The sequence below is a fragment of the Aedes albopictus genome, chromosome 2, assembly GCF_035046485.1.
Source record: "Aedes albopictus strain Foshan chromosome 2, AalbF5, whole genome shotgun sequence".
In the NCBI taxonomy this organism is placed as follows: domain Eukaryota; kingdom Metazoa; phylum Arthropoda; class Insecta; order Diptera; family Culicidae; genus Aedes; species Aedes albopictus.
In genome coordinates this window covers 153,485,432-153,506,864 of record NC_085137.1, presented here as the reverse complement: position 1 = coordinate 153,506,864, position 21,433 = coordinate 153,485,432, and the positions used below count along the sequence as shown (strand labels likewise).

The 21,433-nt window shown below is 37.9% G+C and overlaps 1 protein-coding gene across 1 annotated transcript; it reads left to right on the top strand.

Annotated features, from left to right (window-relative positions):
* The first annotated feature begins 9,101 nt into the window (after positions 1 to 9,101).
* On the top strand, positions 9,102 to 19,403 carry LOC134286230 (uncharacterized). The gene is made up of 2 exons (XM_062847815.1): positions 9,102 to 9,127; positions 18,173 to 19,403. Exons 1-2 carry the CDS (start codon positions 9,102 to 9,104, stop codon positions 19,401 to 19,403), a joined length of 1,257 nt encoding a protein of 418 aa, XP_062703799.1.
* The last annotated feature ends 2,030 nt before the right edge of the window (positions 19,404 to 21,433 follow it).

The window sequence follows — 21,433 nt, the reverse complement described above, 5'->3', positions numbered from 1 at the left end:
ATAATTTCTGAAAGAATGCTTAGAGACTTTCTTAAGAAATCCTTGGATCAATTTCTGAAACAAAAATCTCTTGAAAAAATATCTAAAGAATGTGAAGACATCTTTGGAAATTCGTTAATAATCTGTTGTAGAATTTCTAAAGCAATCCTAGGAGAAAATTCTTCAGAAAGCTTCTGAAAAAATCAAGGATTTTTGAGTTTCTGATTCAAAATGTATCGGTGTATAATTTTCTTAAAAAAAACAATCCATGGAGTATTTTTTGAAAGTTCTTAGAAGGATTTCTAGATCAATGCTTTAAAAGTTCTGGAGGAGTTCCTGGAGAAAACGAAGAATTGCGTAGATGAATTTCTGGAAAAAAATTAGAAAGGATTTCTCAAAGTATTTTCTAAAGTAATCCATGTAACATTTTTGGAAGCTATCCGTGTAAGACTTTTTCAATGAGTTGGAGAAATTTCTGGACGACACTTTAAAGTCTAAAGGAATTCATAGAAGATGTTGATTGTTGAGAAAGAATTTCTGACTGAATTTCTTAACCTTTTGGAGCTGGATTTTTTGCCTTCACTGCCGCAACCTCGTTGGACTCAAACACGTTTCTAATGCTCGGTTTCATCGCCGTAAAAATATTGAAAAAATCTCTGTTTGTACTTCTGCAGGAAGCTTGCCTTAACCACTGAAAGTAATGATGCATGAATCTCTGGGAGGAATTCCTGTATAATATTCATTCTTGGTGGAGTTTCAGAAGGAATCCATAGAAATATTCCTAGAAAAGTTCTTGCAGGGATTTATTGAGGAATATCTGATGGTGGCCCTGACGAAATATCTTAAGCAATCCCTGGAAGATTTTTTTCCTGAAGGAGCCAGTGAAAATTTTGGAATTTCTGAGGAAATCCATGGAAGCTTTTCTAGTGGAAAAGAGAGTTATTGAAGAAACTCTGAAGTAAATTCTCGAGGAATTTCTGAGGCAATTGATAGAAGATGTTCTATGAGAACTTTCAAAAGGGATTGAAAGGGATTCCTGGAGGATTTTCGAAAGGAATTAATGGAGAAATTTCGGAAGGATTCCAAAGATGGCTTTATGAAGGAGTTCTTTTTTTGTTTTCTTTAGTAACGATCTTAAGATTATTAACACGGGGCAAGTTCACCTCGGGAATCGGGACTCACGGATTTACTTCTCTTCTGAAGGAAGAACTCAAATGTTTGTGACCATGCCGGGGTGGGATTTGATTCATGGGCTTTAACATCACATCAGGTCCGGTATACAGTTCCTTATTCAATTTTTAGAGAAATCTCTTGAAAAATGTGGAAAAAGTCTTATGAACATTATGAATTTTCGAAGGGAATTCTTGGAAAAATTCCTGAATGAAATATCAGAGAAAAAAAACAAAGGCAGAATTTCTTTGAAATTCCATGGAAGATTTTCTGGAGGTATCGCAAGAGCAATTTTTGAAGAAATACCTGGATGATTTTTAGAGGATTTAATTTCTGAACAAATAAATATATTTTGAAGGATTTACTAAAAGACTTCTGAAGAAATTTATGGAGGAATTACTGAAGCAATCTGTATGTTTTGATAAATTTTGAAGGAATAGTTAGTGAAATGTCTGAATGTTAACTAAAGAAATTCCTTGAGAAAAAATCCGAATAAATCTTTGATAGATTTTTTAAAGAGTCCGTGGAAAATTTCAGGAGGAATTTGTGAGATGATCATTAAATAAATTTCTGCCCTGGATGCCCGCGACGAATTTCAGGAAAAATCTTAAAAATATATTTTTTATTCGGAGGGATTTTTTGGGAGAAGTCCTTATTATCACAGAGTGCATGTGTGAGGGCATACACAAAAATGGAAAACTCGCAAAGGTTTTTCTGAAATTATTTTAAGAGCTCCATTACAAAGCCTTCCTTGGATTCCTTCTAAAATTGCTCCATGTTTTCTTTAGAAATTTCTCCAGAAATTTCTTTCAGAAAGTGTTACGCGAATTCATTCAGAGAGATCCTTTGAAACATTTTTCATGAAATCCTTAAGAAAATCCTTTTCAATTTGTTTCAGAATTTTCTCTAGAAGATTCTCCTGAAATTTACTAAGATTTCCAAGAAAAGGGTCTATGGGTTTCCTCAGAAGATCCTCCAAAGATTCTTTCATAAATGCGTACAAGAATTCGTTCAGGATCCACGGATTTTTTCAATAAACTTTAAGTTAAGAATTTCTGATGAAATTGCTTCAAGAATTCATTTAGAGAATTAGAAATTTCCTTGGAGATTGCTCCGCAAATTCTTTATGCGATACCCCGATAAATTTGTCCCAGAACTCCTTTGAGACGTCTTCTGTTTTTTTTGTGCAGTTGCCCGATTGATTCCTTCACATATTACTCCAAGAAATCGATATTAAAATCCATTAAGGTTTCTTTCAGAAACTGTTTCAATGGTTTCTTCAGAAATGCATCCAGAGATTTTCTTAGAAACTTCGCCTGGGCTTTCTTTTAATCTTATTGTTTTTGAAGGATTTTTACAAAAGTGTTTCTCCAGAAGTTTCTGCAGGAACTCTTTTGGAAATGCGTACTAAGATTTCTCCAGGAATACTTTCAGGAAATCCTCTTTGTCAAAATATTTCTCCAGGGATTTTCAAAAATTCCTCAATAAACTTTTTGAGGAATTCCATCAACGGGTTCTCGTAAAGATTCGCCATATAGTTGTACATAAATTCCTTCTGAGATTCTTTTAAGGATTTCTTTTGCTTTTTTTCTCCAGTACAAATATATTACCAACGATTTTTTCAGAATTTGAACCCGGGATCGAATCCCACTCCCGACAAACTCACAAAATGTGAGTTCTTCCTTCGGGAGGCAAGTAAAGCGTGGGTCCCGAGATAAACTAGCCCAGGGCTAAAAGTCTCGTTAAAACAGATAAAAAAAAAATCAGAATTTTAGGAATTTATTCAGATTTCTACAAGAAAATTTCCATGGAACAATGGCATATACTGCCTTTTATTGACATTTGCCAGATTTGCTGGTATTCCACCAGAACGCTTTTTTTCACAAATTTTATCTCTCAATTTGTAAATTAGCAATATTTCGTACTTTCTTAAGATATAATAATAATTATTAAAAATGGCCAGAATGTTTTTCCATGTTTTTTTTCATAATATATCTAACCTTAAACAAAACTACAGAGCTTCTTTTGCAAATTCTTCCAAAGGTTCCAAAAGATTTTTTTAGAAATTGCTCCTGCGGTTCAGTGAGAAATATCTTCTGCGAATACATCCTGGGGTTCCTGCAAGAATTGTTTCAGATATTCCTCCAGGATTTTTTTTAGAAATGTTCCAAAAACTGCCCAAAAGTTGTTAAAACAATACCTAGAAGAATCCATGAAGGAATACATTGCAAGCTATGCCTTTAGAGCTTCTCATAAACAGTTTTTTTTTTAGAGATTCTTTAACAAAAAGCCCAAAAAAATTAGTAAAAGTTAGCTCTGGATGAATTTTAGGATGAATGCCTGAAAGAATACGTATAGAAACTACTTAACATACCTTTTCAATTCCAAGTAAAAGTTGCCTAAGAAATATCTAAAGAGAACCCTCTTCAGTAATCACGAAGATATCCGTAGATGGATTTCTGTAGATATCATTTTGTACAGAAAATGCGAACAAAGGTACTTGCGGAATGCCCAAGGAAATTTCTCAATGATTTTTTGAGAATTTTCCATAAGAAGTTCTAATACAATTTCTGAAGGTATTAATAAACAAACACCTTCAAAGTACTATTTGGAGAAATTTCTGTAGGCAATCCAGCAAAAACAAAAAAGAAATCTTGGAGGAATTCTTCAAAGAACCACTGAAGAAATTTCTGAAAAAGATAGAACTGGTAGGTGGTGTGCCAATACTCATAGAAGAATTTCTTGACATTTTTTTTAAATGCCAAGGAAGGCATTCTTATTTTTGCAGAATTTGCTGATAAAATCTTTGGAGAAATCCCCGAAGCATTATCGAAAAAAAACTCATGAACCCTTTCAGGAGAATTTTTTAAGAATTTTCTTTAAGACTTGTTTAATAAATGCATAAGAGAATCTTTGATTATATGTTGTAACACTCGAACGAATCTCTGTAGAAATTCCAACAATAATTTCTGAAAATATTCCTAAAAAAAATCTAAATTTCTAAAGGAAAACCTCAGAGGAATCAAAAATTAAAAAAAATCTTCAAAAAGTTTACCCAACAATTGCATCTTATGAAGTATTTTTTGGAGAAATCACAAGAAGTACGAGAGAATTATCAAAAACAAAAATATTGAAGGAAATTCGAATAATGTTTCGGAAGGATTGCCCTCGAAAATGTTTCAAGAAATACATGCACGAGATCTTATAGCAACCTTGGAAGTGATTTCCTAAAACATCACTGAAGGAACCCCAGGCCCAAGAGCATTTCTTCTCGTGAAACAAGTGGACTAGTTTCAGAATGTTTTTTTTTTTGAGAAAAATATCCTGAAGAACACCCAATGAATATTTCTGGAAAAAATCTTCACGGAATTTCTGGAGAAATTTCCAAAGGGTTCTTGTTTCTAAAGGTTACTATCATTCTCGGGAATCCTCCAAGAATCCTCTTGTTTAAGTTCTGTTTTTTTTTTTTGCCTGGCTGTTCGGGTCAATCATCAATATTAACTTCTTTTCTCGATCAGCCGAGATAGCTGTGTAGTGTCGGTAGCGGTTGTCACAATTGGCTAAGAATAACACTACGGACTGCCTGTTCCGGTGGTAAGAGTCCATTAAACAGGTGACCCCTAATTTATGGTGTGATGCGGCTATATGCTTACCGTGCCTAGGAATGAATGGTTAGGGGGGTCTAATAAAATCCTTACCGCTTAACGGAGCCTGTGGAGTACTAGGGCGCTCTCCACAGTATTCTGCCCTTACTGCGTTAACCGGAGCAATGGTGCAGTTGACCTTGTGTTTCTCCTAGATAATCAGCTATCCTTCTTAAGCCTCAACTGCGAAGCTTAATAAGGGTAGGATTATAAGTATGTTGTCTGTCTGTCGTAATTATACCTATATGGCTCTTCGCATTATGCGTTCTTCACAGTGTCCTCTATGTATATTCGTCTCTGGCGTTCTTCAATCGATACCGAATTGGTTTTTATCGCTGCTCTTTTTTCTTGTGTTGTGATTGTGAGAGTTTGATCGTGCCTAGTTTGGGTAGTGGCTATGGTTATGACAGCTCAGATCAATCTTTAGCATACAAGAACAGCTTTGGTCCAAGAACCTTCGTAGGGGGGATTTCTATGTAGATGTAATGCTTTAATTAACACCTATATGGTTCCGCATTTTGCGTTTGACCGATGCTTGCTACTTTCCGTAAAATTGAAATGTCAATCTCGCGTGTCATGCCTCGAGCACCAAAATGTTTTGATAAAACTGCTTGTTTGCAGCCTTGCTATTCCCAAATCTAGATGGGATTATACGGTCAAGTTTATTCCGTAAGTGGATAATACATCGTATGAAGATCAAACCTATCAATTTGACCTCTTTCTTCTGAAATGATTAGAACGTTTTGTCGAGCATCACACCCGTGATGTTTTTCTGGCAAACATGCCTATCCATGGGAACCAACATGCTTACCAAAATGGAAAGTCCACTGTGATTTGTTTACACAATGTTGTTTACGATATCGGAAAAGCATTCATGCAAAAACAATTTCGTTCGGATGTTTTCTTGGATTTCCAGGATACTTTTGAACACGTACCTTCCGATTCCATATTGGAAGCCGCACGGATTTTCCTATTTATCTTTCAATGATTTCTAATTGGATTAACCGAATGCTCAAAAACCAACATCTCTTCTCGGCATTATGTCAAGCATCGATTAGAAAATTGTGTCTTTGTGGATGCCCCCATGCGAGAGTCTTGCCACCACTTTTGAGGAAACTCATAACAGAAACGCAATTGAGATAACTCAATGTGGTTTTCCTATATATGATTTTGTGCATTACAAGCCTCAACAGGCTGCTTCCTTTGTATATCTTTGCTTATAATCCAACTATGGAACTTTGAATCATTTGAAATGTAACTGCCCAGTTTTTACGCAACTGCGTTTCCGAGTACTCGGTAAACACTTGATTAAGTGAAACTGACCTAAGAATCCTGAATCTTCAGGAAGTTCTGTTGTTCTGAACCCGTTGTGGCAAGCAGCTATAGGCTTACTTCACGCTTTATGCGGTTTTTACAAATGCCCTTTTCAGGGCGCTGTTTGAACCCGTTGTGGTACGCTTATGCGATTATGGCGACCCTATTTCCTTACCTTCCCTTTCCCTATCCCATCCCTTATTCCTCCCTTCCTTCTCCCTCAGGTAAATGATGAATAGGCTCATATTCATGGCAATGGCACAAATTTCCCAAATGGAGGAGAACGTGCCTCTGGAGCCGACATACTGATGATACCTGGAGGTATTTCTGATAAAATCTCGCAGAAATCATTCTCGGAAATCCTCCAAGAATCCTCTTTTTTAAGTTCTGTTTTTTTTTTTTGACAATCTCTGAAAGAATTTGTAAAGGAATCTATAGCGGTTTTCCTATAGATCATCTCTCCTCCTCGAATACATTCTAAAAGAACTCTCAGGGTAATCTTTAGAGGAATTGTTAAATTACCCTTCCACGAGAATTTGAAGGAATTAGTGATAAAAAAAAGTGAAAAACTATTTCAAGGTTTTCATGGAGCTGTTTCCAGGAATAATTCTAAATTAGGCGCAATATTAAAATCACTTCAATGGAGGTGTTCCATTTTAAGTGCGTTGAAATTTGTAAATCATGAGTAACCAGCTTGGATTTAATCATGACAGCACTAGAGAGCGCAAAAACTGGGGGGGAGGGGTGATCACCATTCAAGTGTTCATCGAAGTCGTGCTTCCACTTTTCAATCGGTTCTCGTCCGCTAGCTTAGAGGATTCCATCCTTATTCCAGCACATTTCAGCTTACTGCACGATGCCTATGCTAGAGATTTCAAATCCTTAAAGAACTTCCGAGTATCTTGAGAAAGACACAGCAGTTCGCACCCGAAAGGCCCCCCCTTTGATTCCCTCACTTCCTACGCCAACGTGCTCCATCCCTTAGTGGGCAACAGAACCACGTTGATAGGATGATGTCGAGAAAATCAAAGCAGCAATTGAGCAAAACAGAAAACGCTGATAAGGATTGCCAACAGCTGAGTGTCATCGGGGGCAAACTATAGTGGCTATAGCATTATATTATGTGTGTGTCTGTTTTGGAACACATGAGAGGGTGGGTGCGACTTCGAGTGGGGTACTCGCGGTCACAACATCGGTCCGTTATCACGTGTCCGGAGCCATACACGCGTGTGATTGGTTGTTGATTAGAGTTCGCATTCTAAACAAAAACTGTTATGTCATTTTGCTTTTGTTTTATTGATACTAGTCTTGTGCCATCCGTCTGCGTGTTTTCCCTTTTTGTTTAGTATTATTGTGTGATACGCACTGTTGAAGTCCCATGACTTCATCTTGGCAACTGTATGGAAAAATACAGTCTTTCGTTTGAACGAGCTACAGGGGATAGACAAAATGATCGGGACAGGCAAAATTTTTACTTTTTAAAAAATGTTCAATTAGCTGTAACTTTTCGAAAAGTGCATCAAATATTCTCAAATTTTTACTGTAAGTTCTTCAACTAGTTGTATATCAGTGGACAAAATTTGGAAAAGATCGGACAATTCTTCACGAAGTTATGAAGATTTTTGAAAAAGGTAAAATTATCCGATAGCCAACTTTGAGCTGTTATGTCTCCGGATTCAATAAACCGAATGCAATGAAATATTGACCATTTATGACTTACATAATGAGCTATGAAAAACCATTGACTTAACTAAATATTCTTAACACGGAAGAAAATTATAACGATTAGATTATTTTTCTAATAAAACACCAAATTATCCAAAACATCAACATCGTTTCAAAATTCAAAAGGCAAATTATAGTTCATTTAGTTTCCCTCTAATTGACTTATATATAAATGCCTTTTGAAGGAAAGTAACAACATAGCCGCCAATAAGTTGAAATAGTAATGGGATGCATATTAAAAATAGGCCAATTTACTAAAAAATCGTGAAAAAAATAAAATCGCTATAACTTTTTTGCTTGTTAAAAATTTCAAGTTAAGTCAAATGTTTTCCAGAATTCATTATATAAGTCATGAATTGTCAAAATTTCATTGAAATCGGTTCATTGAATCCGAAGATATAACAGCTCAAAATTGGCTATCGGATAATTTTATCTTCTTCGAAAATCTTTATAACTTCGTGAAGAATTGTCCGATCTTTTCCAAATTTTGTCATTTGATGCACAACTAGTTGAAGAACTTAAAGTAAAAATTTGAGAATATTTGATGCACTTTTCGAAAAGTTACAGCTAATTAATCATTTTTCAAAAAGTGAAAATTTTGCCTGTCCCGATCATTTTGTCTATCCCCTGTACATGAATGCGCTCTCTATCAACGCTTATTACACGCCAATGCATTCTTCCTTCAATAAAACCATTATTCTTAACCAAAACGTAAGCATGCACGGCTCCAATTGTGTTTCAAATGGCAGCATCTGCAAGGATCAAGCACGGGCATGATAACTGACATTGATTGAAAGTCATTTCCTTCTTCCTTGTGTATATAAAACGCGTGACAACGAACGAGAAAGTCACGGTTTTAATTATTCCAGAACCCCATCAGCACCTAGGAACGAACCACTGACCCGATTATCACCGTAAAATTAAAAATGATGAGAACCATAATGTGAACACTTCAGGTTGTTCTCAGATAAGGTATTGCAAAACAACTTTCCCACCGTTTGAGTTGCGGTGGGTCGGCATAACATGGTAACACTGACTCGGGTTGAAGCATATGTTTCATCATTTTATTTGTCTGTGCCGCTCAAATTAAAAAGATCAAAATTCTGGATTGAGCACAGTTCTTCGCTTTATAGAGCGCGATTGGATGCTTGTAGGTCAAACATTTGATTGACGTGAGTCAGCAGAGGCAAACTAGGTACATAATCATGTTTTTTTTAAAGGTCGACATTATCGAAGTTACCAAGTAACGGAAGGTAAAGACATTGCACAATGTTGTACAACATGCTGTTCTCCAGGTCAGTTCTTACTAAGTGCAACCCACAGAGCATGGCAGTTACAAATCAGCTATAACATATTTAATCCTCGACTGATCGCGCTGTTGTATTTTGAACACGTTGAAAAAACCTCGCTTAGTGTATTCAGCGTAAGCTGTCTGTGCTGTCGCAGATAGTCAACCACGCGACTAACGGAGTCCGCTTTCTCATTGCCCGGAATCGAGCAATGTGAAGAGACCCAAGCTATGATGATGGTGTAGGAGTGTTTGGGCAAAGCATTCAAGACTTGTCGTATTCTATTGAGGTTTCATTAACCGAACGGTCACCAAAGAACTTGGACTATCGGTAAAACTGAAGTAATGCTCAGGTTATTATTATTAATATTATTAATATTTATTAAAGACATTTTACCACTTATGTGGCATTCGTGTCTGAATGCTCAGGTGGAAGAGTGCTGATGTACTCTAAAGTGTAATAAATAGACGCTAGCTCAGCAACATATACAGAACAAGGTATTTCATGCATGGAAGTTGCGCACCGAGTCCAGTCGAATCATCGGGTTTTGAACCATCTGTAAAGAACTCTCTGTCCCCGCTAACATGCCCGAATCTACTTGCACAAATGGTGGAATACCTTCGAAACGAAAAGATTCTGGTATACTGGTGATCTCATCATTCATAGAGAGATCCAAAATCGAAGATTTATTCGAGCAGCTTTTCGAAGTTTTCTATGACCAATGTATTCATGTATTCATCCAGGTAATGCTTTGGATTCATTCAGACCTTCCTTTCTTTTAGATTATTTTTATTCAAAGATTCTCTCACCAATTCCTGCAGAAAGAAGCGGCATTTTTCAAGAGATTTTTCAAGAAATTTTTCTATGAGTACCTGCAGAGGTTGCTCCAGTTCTTCCTAATATTACTTCAAAGATTCTTTCAAACAATCATTTTTTCAACGCAATCAGTAGTTCTCTGAAGGATGTTTTATTGATACGGCAGGATTTCCATTTCATTTTTACATTTCATTTTTTTGTCAAATGGACTAGAAGAGGTTCTTAAAATCATCATGAAACAAAATTAAAAGCTATTCGGTTCACAAAACCTCTGCAAGATTAAAAAATCTTGACGTAATTTATTTAAGGTCAAACTTCTTGAATACCCGCTTCATCAGAACTTCAGACGCACAAATTTTAAGAAGAAAGCTTCAAACATTTTATTATTCTATTCTTGCTCACTTGTAATAAGCAGGCTGGTTCACACTGAGCGCATGAAAATCCTGCATTATAAATAAGGAATCTTTTTATCTTATCAGACAGAAGAATGTTAAAATATCCTAAATGTCATTTCAAACTGTCAAAAATCCGCACCGCAGAGCAACTCGGAGCACAAGAGATTTTCACCCGGTTGAAAACACTCCAGTGAATTTCACTCTGAATGGCCCGTGCGTCAGTGTGGTGTGGATTTTTGACAGTTCGAAATTACATTTAGGATATTTTAACATCCTTCCTGTTCCAAATGGCGAATTAAAATAAATTTTTACTTACATTTGACAGTTCGGCTCTTAAACTTGACAGTTCTACTAAGGAAATGAGTATCGAACTGTCAAGTTTAAGTGAAAATTAATTTTAATTCCCCAATTGGAGCAGACCCTAACACCTAACTGATAAGATGAAAAGATTTCTAATTTATGTTTTGCTTGATGGTGTAAATCCAAAGAGCAGAATTTTCAAGCGGTCAGTGCGAAGAAGCCTGGTAATAAACTTAAAAAAAGATCAGTTGCGCTGGTTTTGTTTATGAAGAGATTTGTGCGCCTGAAACCGTAAGTAGGGCCATTTTGGGATTCTAACTTACTAACAAGTATGTCCTAGAGAAAAATTAAAAAAAAACCTTTATGGGAATTTCTGCTGAAATCATTGAAGGATTTTTTTCAATTCTTGGAAAACCCCTAAGAAAAACATCTGAAACAATCGCTGTAGAAATTTTTAGAAGTATTTCTGAAAAACTCATTGGAAAAACTTTAAGAAACCCCTTGATGAAAATTCTGAAGAAATTCCTAAAATTGTGAAGAAAATAAAATATCTCCTCAATGGAAGAAATCTTTAGTAAACTCCTTGTCTTCTTAGGAAGAACTATACTATGAACCTTTGGAAGAATATCCGAAGAAATCCTAGGGAAATTCTTAATGGAATTCCAGGAGAAACTTCTTAGGAACCTCATAGAGAAACTTATTGTCAAAACATATTGAGGAATATGCTGGAAAATCTGTGGAGAAATCCTTTAATGAAATACTAAGGAATTTCGGTGTAAAGAATTAGCTCAAGTTAAAATTCACGAATAAGAGAAAACCTATTTTCTAGAACTATTCCTGCAAAAAATTGTGCACGAAATTCTGGAAAAAAAATCCTGAATGAGTACCTTGAAAAACGCATAGAAAAGCGTCTGCAAAGATCCTCAGGAGAAACCCTTGGGATATTAAAAAAAAAGGAAATATGTTTGAGTATTTATTTTAAAGAAATCATGGAGAATTTATGGGAGTTATACTAAGAGAGAGTGTTGGATAAATTTCTGTGGTAATACATCGAGGTTAGGCTGTCCCAAAAAATCGATGTTCGAAAAGTAAAGGTGCTCATCTCTTAAATGAAATATACGCATATTTGAAGCATTTTTGTAGAATATTTTGGTTTTATAAAAATTCGTTTAGAGGTTCCGCAAGAGCAATTTTTGAAAATGACCTTTTTTCATAAAAAAAATCTCAAAAAAAATATTTTTTCAAATATGCTAAATCTTTTTTATATAGAAATGACGCATATGTATGGTTCTATCAGTTATCATGGTTGAAAATAAAAAATCGTACGTATATTTTTTTAGTAAATTTTGATGAAAATTGCTCAAAAAATAGACCTTTTACCAGCCCTGGCGGAACCTCTAAACGATTTTTTTGGAAAACCGAAATGTTCTACAAAAAAGCTTCATATGTGTATATCTTTCATTTAAGGGTTGAGCACCTTGACTTTTCGAAAAACGTTTTTTTTTTTGAGAGCCTAATCGAGGAATATATGGAGGAGGTTCTGAAAGAATCTCTGTATGAAATTCTGCCTGAATCACCGAACCTAATAATTTAAAAATCTCTGGAGGAATTTCTGGAATATTTTGTGGGTGAATCCCTCATAAAAGTTCTGGACTAGCATTAGGCAAATCTGGCTGAGACATCGATTTTTGTGAATCGATTCGAATCGGATCAGCAGAATCGATTCACCGATATAATCGAATGCTTTTCAATGGATGTTTTCACATCGATTCGATATTATAAAATATTACAAAACTATAAGATGATTTGTTTGCTGCATGTAGTTCAAAAGTTCATGGTATGTTTTATTTGTCTAAATAAATTCAGTATCAAAATTTGAAATGGGGCACGTTTGTGTAGTACTAGATTTGTAGTAATGAGCTGAATTTTAGTATGATGAGAAGTTCAATTCTCCGTTTCTGCAAAGAAATGGTCCTAAAAGCGTGGGTATTATGATTCGTTGCCTAATTTGATGCTGTTTGAGCAAAACTTTGGATAACTATGTTGTTCATGTTGCAAGAAATGGAGAAAACAACAACACTGTTGTCCAAAGTTTTGCTCAAACAGCATCAAATTAGGCAAGGAAACATAATACCCACGCTTTTTGCACAATTTCATTGCAGAAACGGAGAATTGACCTTCTCACCATACTAAAATTCAGCTTATTACTACAAATCTAGTACTTCACCGATCTGTCCTATTGCATATTGAACATTTCGCGGCTCTGATTCAAAAATGGATATAACGTTGAAACAGCGCATTCTGACAAAAAATGAAATTCATTTTTTTTGAATCGAAAGACAAATCTTGAGGTCCGAGATGAACTAGCCTAGGGATAAAAATCTCGTTTATACAGATAAAAAAAAATCTTGAGGTCTTGATATTCCCCAGAACTCTGAGAAGTATTTCCATATAGTACTGAGATAAACTCTCGCAGTGTGTAAGACTTTTCCGATATCTTGGCAGGAATTCTCTCTGAATTCTATTAAGGATTTTTCTAGAACCCTGAGAGAGTTTACTCCATATCTATGAGGCGGATTGTCCCAGAGTCCCGAGAGGAACTCTCCCAGAATAATGTGATAGTTTGTTTCAGAATCAGAAGAGCGGTTCTTACACATTCTTGAGATTAATTCATCTAGAATACTGAGAGAGATTCTCACAAAAAAATATTTTCGAAATTCTAAGATGAATTCCCCGAGAAATTTAAAAGAAATGATCCAGAATCTTTGAAAAGGTAGCTTGTAACCCTAAGAAGGAAAGGATCCCTTATAATACTGGGCGGGATTGCCAAAGAAACCTGAGATATACTCTCACAGAATTCTGGGAAGAATTCCCCCAGAATCATTTTAAGTATTCTCCCAGAATTCCCCTAAAATCCTGGGTAGAATCCTTTAGAAAGCTGAGAATAATTCTGACAGAATCCCGAAAGGTATTCCCAAGAATTTCACGAGTGATTTCCCCGGAATCCTGAGAGGGATAGTATGAGGGGTTCTTCCAAATTCTTGAGAAAAATATATCTAGAAACCTAAGAAGGATTTTTCCGAAAATCTGATAAGCATTCTACCTGGAAGGGATTACGAAAACTTCTAGAATGAACTTCCCCAGCATTCTCTGGAATTCTCAGAGGCATTCCCACATAAACAGAAAAAAATACTGCAGATTCCTGCAAGGCATTCCCCCAGAATCTTTGCAAGGATTCCCCTAAACTCCTGAAAGGGATTGTCCCAGAACTCTGAGAGTGATTTCCCTTGAATACTTTAAATTATTACACCAGAACCTCAAGAGAATATTCGCAGAATCTTGTCGGGGATTTTCTCTGATTATTAAGAGTCTCTCAGAATTCTGAAAGGGATTTCTCGGAGCAATTGCATAAGATAAGACATAAGAAAAAATCGAAATTTGTGTCAGCCTGATTTCTTCACAATAAAGACATTCTACCTGCTGTAAATGATTGAAAAACGTAGGAAACAAGTTAAAGTTGTAAGTCAACTGATAATATGTGAAGTTTTTCTCTGTTATACAGGCCTAACGTACTCATTTGCTTAGGGAGTCCATTATGCCCCTAATCCCCCTATTATATATTTCAAGAAAGAGGAGAACCAGCCGGGAGAATGTGGGCGGTGCCGTTATTGACTACACAGTTTAAAATAATGAGATTTACTCTGCCCATGATCGCATAATTGTCCCATATGAATAGGAAACCCAGCAAATATGGGACTGATATGCGATCATGGGCAGTACTCGTCATGTAAACTTCATTTTAGTCATGTAAACTTCATTTTAGTTATGTAAACATAATGTTATGATGATTTACATGATATATCATGTAAAATTGCGTTATATGTCATGTAAACACTCAGAGTCATGCTGAATTACATGACATATAATGGAAGTTTACATGATATTTTATTATTTTTATATGATATGTCATGTAAACTTCTGTAATATTCCACGCTCCAACCATGTGCATCATATGTCACAGAAGTTTACTATCTTTTTTCGATCCGTGTAAGGCCATTAACTTCTTAGAAATGCAAGTCATACTACCATTCCTTCCCTTCCTCGATAACTGTGAGGACGTGTCCGGCACCGTTATTGATTCAGTAAAGTTTAAAACTCTCATAGGAGCGCGTTGAGAACGGAGCAGCAACTGAAACTTGAACAATCATCTGCTCATGCTTATGCTCATGCTCATTAGGGCCATAAACTACGTAGACTCTTAGAGGAAGAAGTCTATGCTCCATACCAATTTCGTAAATTTTGTATAAACAAAACTCTACGAGAGCGGAGGGGTGGGGGTCTGAAATAGCCAAAAATGAGTCTACATAGGGGCAATGCCTTATGTGAAATTATGATTGTTTTAGTCAATCACGCAGAAGCAACTTCGAAATATATGGTCATCTATTCTCAATGCTCACTTATGCTCATAATTCTAATAGGCATACAATAAGATTAAATATCATGTTTCAATTTTGTTGAATGCAGAAAGTTACTATTGCGGCAGTAGACTCTATGTTTTGAACTCAAAATTGGGTATAAAAGCTTTCAAATTGCATCCAAGGCTCAAAAGAGTTGCCTTTGCTTACATGTCTCTATAACGTTCACTAAATTTCACTATACACTGTATTTGTTGTCTTCCAATTACCCATGCATCCAACAGAGCGATCGTATTCAATTTCAATCATCTCCATGTGATGTCAACGACGCAACAACAACGGGATAGAGACGAACCAGCCAAGGGCTGAAAGTCTCTCTAATAAAGACAAATCAATCAATCAATCAACAACGGGATATTGGTGACCAACGGATGTTGTTAGCAACTCAACGCCAGACGATGTGCATCAAATCCTCAATTTAAAAAAAAAAACTGCATTCCATATTCTATTATTAGTTGCACAGAAAATATTGATCGGTTCCAAATATTTTGATTGATTGCTCCTCCATACTTCTCTCGAGCGAACGTGTGAACACCAATTTTCCGCTGCTTGAGATTGTATCCAAACATACTGTTTTCAATTAGTCTCGGTGTTTATTTTCACGATATCACTCTAGCCTCTGAGCACACATAATAATTTGCATTATCTTTTTTTCGTTTACGCCTTCACTTCGTGAGCAGACTCAGCTGTACGCGTGAAACTGGTTTGCGCCGCTGCCAGATTCAGTGGGCAGAAGACGACCTTCACGTAGGTACCTACCGACTGTCGTTGAATTAGTAACTGATAAAAGTTGATATTCTCTAGTCAATACAATTGCGTCCGCTGAGTCTTTATCAAAATTATCAGACTTTATTGAATGGCTTATACTCACTTGTTACTTTATCGCCTCTTCTAAGTATGTAGCACCGAACTATCAGTATTCCCAAGTTTGAGACTATTTAGGTTGATTCCCTTTTTGATCACTATTCTATTCCGTTTTGATCCAGTCTTCGAATACGTCGAATGATTGCCAAAACTCACACCAACACGCACTCACGATCCACGAAATTAATAAACTGTGTATGCCCTTTGGCAATTAAGCACGGAATCAATATTAATAACTCGTTAAGCAGTTGTCCCTGTAAGTGGTATATTCCTGCTGGATAGATTTCTAATAACTGTCCTGCATCTGATCGCGGCGAACGTTGAATCGCGTCTGAATTGGCGACGGGAAGCGTCATAGACAATTATACAAATCTGCACCCGATGATGATGATGGCGATGGAAGTCCGCGACGATTGGCGATTCATTTCACCGATTCACACTTTCTTGGGGACGGCAAGCGCGTCCTTAAACCGCGCGCGGAGAAATGCGCGAATTACAATTAAGTGCGCGAACAGATAGACCAGGTGGCGATCGCGACTTCGGCCGCACAGTTCTTGTCTCAGGTCGTGTCGTGGCGCTGACTGCGGGGATAGTGTGCTGTAAAGCATGTGCCGCATATTGAGACCGGTTGCGAAGAGGGCCTGTGCGCAATCGGGACTGAGAGAGAGGAATGGACCTCAATGTGGCGGTATGTGTGTGCTGTAAACAGGCCAAGCCTTTGCTTATTGATATCAGTCGAATCTGCTGTCGACCGTGGAGTGATGGGCTGTGCTATACAATCGAACCATCGTATTGCTTATCCAGGGAAATCTTCCAACCTGGCGGAGTGAAGAAGACAAAGAAGACCTGTTCCGCAAACGTCAAACTGCTGCACACTTCAAAAAGTATGCACACAACCTTGAAACAAAAATAAATAGTTGTGAATCTAAATTATGTTTAATGGCGTACAGCTGCATACTTAAGTGCTAAAACTACACCTAATATAGTTTAGAAATAAGTTACATGTTGTGGCAGCAATTGCGATTACATAAACCATAAATGAAACAATAATTGAAAAATTATTTTCATTATTTTTGAATTTTATGGCAACCAAGTGAGTGAGAGCTTTTTAGCGTGAACCGAACACTTTTGACGTTTGCGGAACGACTGCGGCGGTCGAAACCACCGCAACCCCGTTGGATTTTTTCTATTTTACCGTAGTATCAAAATGTTAAAATTTCATTGAAATGAAGTCATTTTAACCTTCTTCGTGCATTAGCTTGCGCGCACCTCGCTGACCTAGTGCACGCTTAGGAATCATAATGACCCACGAAGAGGGTTAAGGCATCCTGCGATTCAGAATTTCTAGGCAACAAATCTATTCCAATCGGTTGTTATTGTTATTGTCCGGTATTCCTATAGTAGGGTAAGAAATCAAAATTTGAACTAGTCAAAATGTAATCTTAATTTGAACTATTTTGAAATTCATTGAAATAACGTACTTTTTGGACAAATATTGTCCCGAAAAAGATGTTAAACAGTTTTCCGTAATATAATCTGATAACATAAGCTTCAAAAGCATTGAAAAAAAGCGTTTTTGCCATCGAAAATAAGCAATTGAAAAATCACTGTGATTTCACATATTTCCCCCCAGAGAAAGCCCATTTTCGGTGCACCCATACAGCTCATGCATAGTGTTGGAGAGTAGCTCACCACCAACTACAACCCTGGCAGTTATCTGTTTTACCATCGACGAGTTATAAATAGACAGATGAGCACGAGAGATTACAATAGGTTCCACACGGCTGATTCCCATTATGAGGATGAACTCATGCCTCTCTCATCTCTTTATCTCCTGATCGGGAAACATCGCATCGGGATGCTGCTTGAGAGATTGAGGGAACGAATTAGATTGTAAGGCAATTTAGGTTTAGTTAATCATAAGCATCCAAAGAGTAGGGCACGCGTGTCAGTAGTTTTTAAAGGAATAAATGTTAAAGATATACAGTAGTCCTTTTCATTATATGTGCAGTGTGTTTTAAATCGTGAATTCGTGTATTGTGTGTAAAAACCAAGCCGGAAACCCCTCTGAAGCTCCCAGTCGTCCCAAGGAACCATAAGGTCTTCTGGAGATCGCCGTTGGCAGACGAATAGCCCATCACCCAGGAATTCGCCATTTGCACCACCACTGATGTTGGGTACAGGAATCCCCCCACATACAGTCCACTAATACGAGGTACGTTGGATCCCGACATCAAATGGTCCTTCGAGCCGGATTCGAAGACCCTCCGGAAGGACACGATTGGAACCACGCCGTATTTGAAGAGCCAGGACAATAGCCATTGTCGAGTTGCCGGTACAAAGGAACCCCAATTCAATTCGACGAACAATTGGAAGAACTACGCAACGATTGCTCGGATTGGCGAGTCGAGGAACATAGCATTACGGCGGTTGCTCGCTACGGAACGTAGACTCGCAAGGGATACCAGCCTAGCCAAACAATATTCCAGTTTTATGGAGGAATACCTTTTGTTGGGTCATATGGAGAAGGTTACAAACGAAGATTCTACAAGCCGGTGTTATCTTCCCCACCATCCTGTCGTAAAGGAGGCGAGCACAACGACAAAGGTCCGGATGGTATTTGATGCCTCTTGCAAGACGTCCACCGGGATTTCTCTCAACGATTGTTTGCTGTGTGGCCCTACTACTCAAGAGGATCTTCGTTCGATAATCCTGCGGTGTCGCACGAAGCAAATAATGATGGTGGCTGACGTCGAAAAGATGTTTCGGCAAATTCTCCTACGCCAAGAGGATCGACCTTTACAATGCATCTTGTGGCGGTCGTCATCAACAGAGGATGTTAGTGCCTACGAACTATGTACTGTTACATATGGGACCAAATCAGCGCCGTTCTTGGCAACCAGGACACTAAATCAATTGGCTTTAGATGAAGAACATCGCTTCCCACTAGCAGCGAAGGCAATCCACGAGGACACTTACGTCGATGATGTCTTGACAGGAGCAAATAACATCGAGGAGGCGAGGGATCTGCGTCATCAACTAGAAAAGCTGACTGAAAGCGGAGGAATGAGATTGCGGAAATGGGCTTCTAACTGTTCCGAAGTATTAGAGGGTGTCTCTGAAGACAATTTGGCGATTCAGACAGACAGCATTAGCCTAGACCTGGATCCGTTGGTCAAAACATTAGGACTTTCTTGGATGCCAAATTCAGACGTCTTCAGATTCGAGTTCAACTTTCCTGTTATAGAGGCGATTGCAGAACTCACCAAAAGACAGATTCTATCAGCTATCGCTATGTTGTTCGATCCATTGGGATTAATAGGAGCAGTTATCACCACAGCCAAGGTCATAATGCAACGATTGTGGACGCTACTAGATGGAGATGGTTGTCCATCTCGGCTGGGACCAACCGGTGCCGTCAACGGTGGGTGAGACCTTCAAGAAATATTACGATCAATTGCCGCTTTTGAACGAGATAAAGGTGAAACGTTGCGTAGTTCTTCCAAATGCGGTTTCCATTCAGCTACACTGTTTCACAGATGCCTCCGAGAAGGCTTTTGGTTGTTGCATCTATGTACGAAGCATGGATTCAGTCGGGAGAGTTTTGATTGAACTACTTTGCACGACTAGAACTATGTGGAGCGCTTCTTGGCGCGCAGTTGTTCGAGAAGGTTCGGGATTCTATCAACGTAGAATGTGAAGTATACTTTTGGACAGATTCCACTTGTGTGCTCCGGTGGATACAGGCGCCTCCGATGACCTGGGTTACGTTTGTGGCCAATAGGGTGGCAAAAATACAGACGATTACGACTGAAGGCCAATGGAGACACGTACCAGGAATTCTCAATCCTGCGGATTTGATTTCAAGAGGCATACCGCCAAGGGAAATCATTCAAAACCAACTATGGTGGCATGGACCAGCCTGGTTGAAGGAGGACTCAGTAAACTGGCCGATTCCTCCAGAGAATTCAACAACGGACTTGGAACAAACGGAAAAAAGAAAAGCTGCAGTAGCCTTTGGAGCAGCGAAGGAGGAGAGTTTCAACGACTTTTACATCGGAAAATACTCATCGTACAGCAAGCTAATTCGTCAAACCGCTTATTGGATTCGTTTCCCACGGTTATCTGTCGACTGAGGAGTTAAGAGAATCTGAGTTTTTGCTGGTTCGTCTCGTGCAGCAGGAAACATTTGCTGAAGAATGGAATGCCCTTTCCCATGGACGTCCTGTTTCCCAGAAATCACGTCTGCGATGGTTTCACCCATTCATTGGAACTGATGGTGTCATTCGAGTTGGTGGAAGGCTCGGTAAATCGGAAGAGTCGGAAGAAGTTAAACACCCAGCTGTCTTACCAGCCAGACATTCGCTCACTAGGATGCTTCTTCAATATCATCATCCGGCGGGACCACCGGACCACCGCAATAAGTGAATGCGTCAAATGAAAGCTTATTTATCATAGAATCGACCAACCGAATAATATTCCGCATTATTAGTCATAAAATTATCAAATGTAAGTAATTCTTACTTGGAGAATGTTATCTTAAGTTGAACCATTTATAATCTAAATTTGAACTAGTAAACGGGGGTGAGCTTCTAGTGTTGGCCTGTAGATTGCGCTAGTGATTGCTTTGTTTTTTTTTTTAAAGACACAGACACGTTTTATGCTTCCAGTGAGCTATTTGCTCTTTGAAGGAAGCACGACACTAGACAACGGACTAGCATGCAACGTCCAGTGGCACAGCCGAAAACTTTTCCTGACAGCTGTGGCGGGAATCGAACCCGCGCTCCTTAGCACGATGCGACTAAAGGCTTGGTGACCTTAGCCGCACGACCACGAAGCCACACTCTTTACTCTTGGGGGATGAAAAATTCCAAATTTAGTTTCCAAATTCCTAAAGAATTTCGAACATTCTGAGTTGCGATTCCACTGCCTAATGAAAAATAGGTATGAGAATTAGCAGATTCATGTGATTTTTAATTGTGGAACTGGGTGTTTTGTGAGTTGCTCGAGCTGCTGCCGCCAGTAGTTCAAATTAAGATTAAAATTGGTTCAAATTATGATTACGATGGTTCAAATTAAGATTAAAATCATTGTTGATGAAAAATCGAATATTTCAATGAAATACGGTGCAAATACAAACTTTTTGCTATTTAACAGAAAGCTTATACACGTGGCTTTCATGTACATACGATTTTGCCGTAGTAAATTATTTCCATGTGGGAGAAAAAATCACTTAAAATTTGCACTGCTTCAGAAAACCGCAATTTGGTTCAAATTTTGATTACCTACCCTATCTTTACGGCTTTGGAAGAAGATAGTTTTTCCATCCGAAGACCCGAACTTAAATCTTCCCGGATAATTATCGCTCCCTGGCCACCAGTAAGTGCCCCGGAGACAAACTATATTTTTGATTAACACGTGATCTTCGAGATGTTGAAAGGGTGTCTTGACTCGATCAGATG